At 39.3% G+C, this 8421-nt stretch overlaps 1 protein-coding gene across 1 annotated transcript in view; it reads left to right on the forward strand.

Moving 5' to 3' along the window:
• The first annotated feature begins 511 nt into the window (after positions 1-511).
• Positions 512-8421, forward strand: part of LOC102487234 (gastric triacylglycerol lipase) — an 11748-nt gene continuing 3838 nt past the window's right edge. The window contains exons 1-6 of the mRNA XM_006147696.1: positions 512-616; positions 787-904; positions 2261-2459; positions 4284-4393; positions 5449-5585; positions 7616-7762. Of these exons, the coding sequence (XP_006147758.1) occupies positions 512-616; positions 787-904; positions 2261-2459; positions 4284-4393; positions 5449-5585; positions 7616-7762 (816 nt within the window). The remainder of the gene's footprint in view (positions 617-786; positions 905-2260; positions 2460-4283; positions 4394-5448; positions 5586-7615; positions 7763-8421) is intronic.

Below are 8421 nucleotides of genomic sequence, written 5' to 3' on the forward strand. Positions count from 1 at the left end.
ACAAATGAATTTTTTTTGAGAGAGACATTTTTGCTATAGGATGTATGCACTTGTTGGGAAGAGAGAGAGCGACAAAGAGACAGGAAATGAGAAAGTAAGAAATCAGTCACCAGGGGGATGGCCATCCCACAATCCTTTCTCCTCCATTCTCCTCTCAAGATTTTGAGCATGCATGCTCACGTGCTGGCATGAGTTTCAAGCTGTTGGGATAGGGACTCAAACTGTGATCAACTATGTGGGAATCCAGCACCTTAACCACTATGCTACCTGCTGTCTTCCCAAGTTGAAAATGTTCTTGAACATAAGGATTCAAAGTATAAAAACATGTTAGGCATTAACATGCCTATGCTGACTTCCACATGTCTCAGTTTATTGCCTAATGGAATATATTCAAACCTGAGTATTTTTTTCACTTTTCATAAAGATAAAATTGGCACAAAATATGAGTATGAAGAAAGTGTAATGGGTTAACCATAGCTCACGTTATTCTTTTATTTCAGGCAGATTCAACATGTGGTTGCTTTTAACAGTGGCAAGTTTAATATCTGCCCTTGGAACTACACACGGTATATTTGGAAAATTCAACCCTGAAAGCCCTGAAGTTAATATGAATATTGTAAGTTACTGGGTAGGGAAGAGGGAATTAAAAAACTAAGATAATATCATGATTTAGAATCAGAGTGAGTTTATGCTTTTACATGACCAATGAAAAATAATTAACAATGTCTATTTATTGGATGCCCTTATAAAGCCAACTAAAACTCAATTTTGGATTTTCCTTATCAGAGTCAGATGATTTCCTTTTGGGGATATCCATCTGAAGTATATGAAGTTGTGACTGAAGATGGTTATATTCTTGACATCAACAGAATTCCATATGGGAAGAAAAATTCAGGAAATAGAGGTATAATTGCTTTCTCTCTATCTCTTTTCCACTTTCTTCATCCCTCTATACCTTTCTTCTTTCTTTCCTCCATCCCTTTCATCTTCTTCTTTATTATATTTTTTTCCATTTATTCCTAAGAATTTAATAAGACTTGCTCTTCTGAAAATGTAATAATGACTAAACTGTATTTCTCATTTTTCAGGAGACCACTGTCAGTCAATGAAATACATTTAAAAATGATTACAATAATACGTGATAAGTTCAGTGCTATAGTTGTGCACAAGATACTAACTTTGTTCTAGTCTGGTGACACAGTCAGTAGCAAACAAACAGAACTGCAGTGCTGGAAATCACATGACTGACCATGGGTTTGCAACCCCAGGTCAGCTTGGAAAAATGTTAACCATGTGAATGTGCCCAATAATCTCATAAACTGAAGAAGAAGGCTAGGGAAAGGGGATCAAGCAAGACAAGACTGTGTCAAGGGTTTTTCTCTCTCTCTTTCTCTCTGCTTTCCTATTGTGATAAAATAAATCAACTTTAAAAATAAAGAGAAAGCCATTAAACTGAGAGTTGTGGTGATGGCACCTAACCTAGATAAGAGAAATCAAGTTTCTCTCAGAAATAATAACTGAACTGAGGTCTAGAGGAACATGAAGAATTAGCCAGGGTTTTTGTTGCAGAGAGGAGAAAATGGAGGCAATTTGAGGCCCATTTCCTAAATAAAAGTCATTTTTTTTGCTAGTATTATTAAAAATCTGGGACCAGCAGATGGCATAATGGCTATGTAGCTGGACTCCCATGTAGTCAACCGCAGTTCAAGTCCTAGACCCAGTGGTTTAAAACTCACACTGAGCACATGTGCATGCATGCCCAAAACCCCAAGAAGAGAATGGAGGATAAGGGATTGTGGCACAGCCATCCCCCCTGAAGGGTGATTGTTTTCATCACCACAATTGACTTTTCAAAAATATTCGACTCAGATCAAGTTGAGCAAATATATTTAATTTGTCACATGAACGTCCATTTCCATCTTTATGTGTATCATTATTATTATTATTATTATTTAAGGATTTTGCCACAAAGCATATGCACTCACCAGAAAGGGAGAGAAACTGAGAGGGAAAGTGAGAAATCACCCCTCCAAGGAAGGATGGCCACACCACAATCCCTTCTACTCCATTCTCCTCCTGGGATTTTGAACACACTCGCACATGTGCCTGGTGTGATTTTTAAGCTGCTATTTCTGGGACTCAAACTGTGCTCGGCCATGTGGGAGTCCAGTGCCTTAACCAACACACCACCTGCTGTCCTCTATGCTTATCTTAAAATAAGGAATAACTTATAAAAATGTTAAACAATTTCCTTCTTCAGGTCAGAGGCCCGTTGTGTTTTTACAACATGGTTTGCTCACGTCAGCCACTAACTGGATCGCCAACCTGCCCAACAACAGCCTGGGCTTCATTCTGGCAGACGCTGGTTATGATGTGTGGCTGGGGAACAGCAGAGGAAACACCTGGGCCAGGAGAAATATATACTTTTCACCAGACACAACTGAATTCTGGGCTTTCAGGTAAAGAAAAGAGGCAATTGAAAGTGGGTAATAGAAAATAAACATTGGACTTTAGAAAGTATGAGCATTTTTTTTTCCTTTAACAAATTACACTCCAAATAAGAGGAAAAACGAGTCATTTTTATTCTAATCCCTATTGAATTCTTCCATATACTTCATACCAAGGATAGCTTTTTCTTCAAACTTTCTGTGATCTCAGCACCCACTGTTGGGAGAACCTGAATTGGCTTTTCCAAATGGAAGGTATAATATAGCTGAAGCAAGAAAAATTCATTGCCCCTGGAAAATTCCAAGAGGGATATTCAATATAGGTTCAAAAGGATGTTAAGATCCAGTTGGAGGGATCAGCAGATGGCGTAATAGCTACATCTCTGGACTCGTAATCAACTGCAGTTCAAGTTCTGGACCCAGTAGTTTAAATTCATGCTTGGTGCGTGTGTGTGCGTGCCCAAGATCCCAAGAGGAGAATGGAGGAGAAGGGATTGTGGCATGGCCATCCCCCCTTCGGGTGATTTCTCGCTTTCTGTCTCTCTGTCTCTCCCTGTCTTTCTGGTGAGTGCACACAGCCTACAGCAAAAACCTCTCAAAAACAAAACAAAACAAAAACACCCAGGTGGAAATGGGAGAATAGCAACCAGAGTAATCAAGGGAGAGCAGGGAAGAATGGAAGTCAGATGCCATGTAGAGTTTCCCAACAGTTTCCTTTTACTGGTGTTCTTGTGCCCTCTTCTTGGAAATTACTGCTGACGGTGGACAGAAGAGAATTTGGCCAATGATCTGAGGCACAAAAGTGCTCTGAGAGTTCTCGGAACTGAAAGGAAACCCTTGTGTCCCAAGGGAAGAGAGAGAGTGGTGAGGGAGGAGTCAGGAGGTGCTGACTAGAATCAGATCAGGCAGAGTGGAGTGAACAATGCTAAGAACCTTAAGCTCATTTCTATTTCTTTTCTTTTCTGAGAGACTTTTGCTATAGAACTCATGCATTTGCTGGAGAGACAGAGAGACAGAGAGCAAGAAATAACTCACCGGTGGGGATGTCCAGGCTGCAATCCCTTGTCTTCCATTCTGCTCTTGGGATCTTGGGCTTGCTTGCACAAGTGCCTAGCATGAGTTTTAAGTCACTGGGCCCAGGACTTGAACCGCAGTTGACTACATGGGAGTTCAGTGACATAAGCATTATGCAATCTGCTCATTCTAAATGCAACTCAAAGCCTCTAGAAAGTGTTTTGTCTGTTTGCTATAGGGCACATGTGCTTGTGGGGACTGGGGTAGAGGGATGCATCTCCTCTTGGGATTTTGGGCTCACAGGCATACATGCCCAAAGTGATTTTTAAGCCACCAGTTCTGGGACCCAAACAGATCAGTGAGCCATATGGGATCCAATGCCTTAACCACACCACCCACTGGCCTGCCACTGGAAAGCTTTAAACAGCAAAGTGGCATAACTCAATATTCATTTTTGAAATATGACTTTGGTTCATTTGTGAAGAATAAAAGGAGTTTGTTCATATTAAATGACACTGAAACACAGTATATAAATGCATATCAAACCTGACAATCAGTTTCAGGCATAGAAGTAATTTCCACCTAGAGATACTATCTTGTTTGGTTTCAGTTGCAGCTATAATGCTGTGCTTCGAAAATTATGTCAGTTGTCTGAACGAAGCCACCCCAACAGGCAGCTGACGCTAACGGTCTCCAAGCAGCAGTGTCAGACAATTGCATTTTCCGTTTCCCCAAGGGAGACTTAGCTATAAATATGCTGAATTTAAAAAACGAAAGCAAGGCAATGTATTCAGTTTTGTTTTTTCTTTTTGTTCTTTGCAGCTTTGATGAAATGGCAAAGTATGACCTTCCGGCCACCATTGACTTCATTTTGAAGAAGACTGGACAGGAGAAGCTTCACTATGTTGGCCATTCCCAGGGTACCACCATTGGTAGGTAAAGGCACTTGAGGCCAGCGAGACAGGCCCCTTCCCAGTGATTGTGACAAGCGTGCTAGTAACCACACTAATTACTTTCCATTCATTATATAATTCAATGCCTACAGCAACTCAGTAATAGAGGGGCAGTATTATTCCTACTAGATGGGAAATCTAAATAAGGGGGTAGGCCAAGCCTCTCGTAGTGCAGGCAGACTATAGAGCTGGCAGCCATAGGCCAGCCATCTGTTAGAACTGAAACAGGACTGAGTTGATTCTGAACTGGCATCTCAGACGTCAGTGATTTGTCCAGTGTCACAAAGTCAATGAACTGCAGAACTAGGACTCAAATCCAGTTTGGTCATATTTTTTTAAATTATTTATTTTATTTTTATTTATTCATTCATTGATTTTTTAAATTTGACCAGAGAGAGATAGAGGGTGAGAGTGAAAGAGAGAGGAAGTGAGAAAGCAAGCCACCAGGTCCAGGACTTGAACCCCGATCGGCCATGTGGGAGTGTCCAGTGCCTTAACCACCACGCCACCCGCTGGTCCCAGTTTGGTCATATTTTAAACCTCTGCTCTTAATCCTTCCTCTTCCCTCTATTCATATAAGAGGTCCACAAAAAGTTCATGGAAAATGTATACTATAACAAAACTATACATAGATTTCCAATAACTCATGTGTGAATTACATTTTCAATACATTTTAAAGTCCCCTCATTGTAATAAGATGTGAAGATTTTGAGTTTATCAAAGCTTACATAGAGTTCTCAAAAAAAGATATTGTTTTGTAACCATGTGATCATCTTAAATTTGTCCCCACATTTTCAAAAGTCAGGTAAAAGCTTCTTATATTACAACATTTTAAAAGTTCTAGCTTCTGAACCCACAGAGAATAGATGGAAATAAAACTAAAATCTAATTACTTAGGCAAGCGGAAAGCGCCAACGTCTCTGGTTTCTTGTATCTTAGTAAGTCTGAGTTAATGTCATGGTTCTAAAAACAAAACAAAACAACACACAGAAGCAAAAGCATGACTTCTTCATGGGTTCCTTGTTGTGTTTCAGGTTTTATTGCCTTTTCTACCAACCCCACACTGGCTAAAAAAATCAAAACTTTCTATGCATTAGCTCCAGTCGTCACTGTGAAGTATACGAAAAGCCTTTTAAACAAACTTACCCTTATTCCTTCCTTCCTTTTCAAGGTATGTGAGTCTTCTTAATTAATTGACTCTTAGCTACCCAATTGCCCACGGGTTTCAAAGTGAAGGAAAGTGGGGGAGGGAACCCACCTGATGGATAGTCATAGTTTGTAACCAACAATGGAACTGAAAATTTACTTCTTCAATATAACTGACATCTCTCTCTCTTCAGTGAGCCTATAAGCCCTATAGCAAAAAATAAAAAATAAAAAATAAATAAAAGGCCTGACCCATTCATAGTCAAACTGAAAAAAGGAGAGAAAAAGAAAAGGTAAGGAAAAGGAGAAAGGAAATAAATGATTAAGGCAAATACTTTGAGACTCTCTCATTAAATATCCTTGGCTTTCCTAAAAGCTGCTTCATTTTTAAAAAACCTTTTGCCACAGGGCATGTCTTCTCAATGGAGAGAGAGAGACAGAAACAGAGAGAGGGAGAGTTAGGAATCGTCTCCTAGAGGGGATGGTCACACCACATTCCCTTCGCTTCCATTCTCCTCTTAGGATTCGGGCACACACACACTCGTACTCAGAGTGATTTTCAAGCCACAAGTCCTAGGACCTGCAGTCAACCACATGGAAGTCCAGCGCCTTAACTGACATGCCACCTGCTGGCCCCAAGAACTGCTTCAATTTTAAAGGATAATTTTATAGGGCAGTAGTGTGGGTTTCAATAAAGCATAAGTATTAGGTACATAAATAATAGCATACGCAGTAGGAAATTAATAATCTTTACTTTTCCCAATGTTTAATTGTCTACGCACACACACACACACAATTTTTTTAGAAACATTGTGTGTATGGGTATAAGATGTAATGATATCATGTTCTTCTATGGTTTTGTATAATCCATTTCTTTTTACTCTATGTTAAAATGTATGTCTAAAGCCTACATGACTTTATATTCAATCTATATTTGTAAAGCTTTTATTTGTATGATGACCCTGATTATATTTGCTGATTGTAGGGATCTAGAATTTCTTACTTGTGTTCAGATTTTCTAATAACCAATACAATGGTGTTTTTCATTTATTGTGGTTTTTATTTTTTTGGTGTGTGTTTCTTTAAAGCATTAGATTAACAGGGAGAAACTTGAGTTGGGAGTTTAGGCATAATCTAGTTATTTGTCTTAAAGAATTATTTATTTAATTTTATTTATTGTTATTATTATATATTTTTTAAATTTGCGATAGGGCCCATGTCTCTGACAGAGACAGAGAGAAAGTGAGAAAGCAAACTGCCAGGTCTAGGACTCAAACTGCTGTCGACCATGTGGGAGTCCAGTGCCTTCACTACCATACCACCTGTTGGCCCCATAATTTAGTTCTAACTAGTTCAAGATCCTGACTATTAACCTCATATTTCCTCATGTATAAAATGGAGATGACAAGATGTCTGCCTTTCTCAGAAGAGTTGGGACAAATCCTTTTAATTCTCCAACAATTGTTTCTCAAAAAGCTTTGCAGAAAATATGGCTCAGAGTCCCCATTTCCCCTACTGATTTTCTCACAGTTTATTGCACATCTTGGCACTTAATTATGACGATCTGCCTTGTTGTTCTATGACTTTATTCATAACTCTAATCACCCTAACTAGTGCATAGACCTTTGTGTGTGTGTATATATACACACACACACACACATATAATATATATATATATATAGAGAGAGAGAGAGAGAGAGAGAGAGAGAGAGAGAGAGAGAGAGAGAGAGAGAGAGAGAGAGAGAGAGAGAGAGAGAGAGAGAGAGAGAGACGCAGGCTCATTTGTAGGAAAAGTATCTAGACATATTTCTTTCTCCTCAGCCACCAGCACAGTTCTCAATGCAATAATTCAACCCAGAACTGACACTTACTCAGTCCCTTCCACTACTTTATTGTGGGAATTAAATAAAAGAGAGTATTGGAAATTCCTGAAACGACATATAGAAATAAGAAAATACCATCAGCCTAAACACAACTGTATAAGTAGATAACACAAATAAAGTCTCTTCTTCAACTTGGTTGCCACGCCCCTCAAATGATGCTTTTATTTTCCAGGTTATATTTGGTAACAAAATATTCTACCCACATCACTACTTTGACCAATTTCTTGCTACTGAAGTGTGCACCCGTCAGACGCTGAATCTCCTTTGCAGCAATGCCTTATTTATCATTTGTGGATTTGACAATAAGAACTTGAACACGGTTTGTATGCACTGCGATTTCTATGCTAAATCTTTTTGAAGAACTCCTTTGATTACTTGTCTAACCATCACTTAGAAATGGTACTTCATGGGAAACAGCAGTTAGCATAATGGCTATGTCGCTGGACTCCCACGTAGTCGACTGCGGTTCGCGTCCTGGACCTGGTGGCTTAAAACTCACGCCGGGCGCATGTGCATGTGTGCCCAAGATCCTGAGAGGAGCATGGAGGAGAAGGGATTGCGGTGTGACCATCCCCCCTGGGGGGTGATTTCTCACTTTCTGTCTCTATGTCTCTCTCTGTCTGTCTGGCGAGTGCATGCGCCCTACAGTGAAAACCTCTCCAAAAAAAAAAAAAAGAAAAGAAAAAAAAAAGAAATGGTACTTCATAAGAATTAGAAATAACTTCAGAATTGTGTACACAGTAAGACCATGAGAAATCATTAGTCATTGTTCCCAATTTTGTTACTTTGGTTTCCTTTCATCATCCTAATTTTTCCTAAAATAAATAGATAGGATGTAGGGGGAAGAAACAAAGCAAAACAAACCCGGTTACTCACTTATAACCACCTAAGTTATTGGCGTGGCATGTGACATTTCATTTATGCCAAGGACAGGACTAAACACACACACACACACACATTTATATGTATATATATATA

Source organism: Tupaia chinensis, unplaced genomic scaffold (genome assembly GCF_000334495.1).
Source record: "Tupaia chinensis unplaced genomic scaffold, TupChi_1.0 Scaffold000217_1, whole genome shotgun sequence".
Lineage (NCBI taxonomy): Eukaryota > Metazoa > Chordata > Mammalia > Scandentia > Tupaiidae > Tupaia > Tupaia belangeri.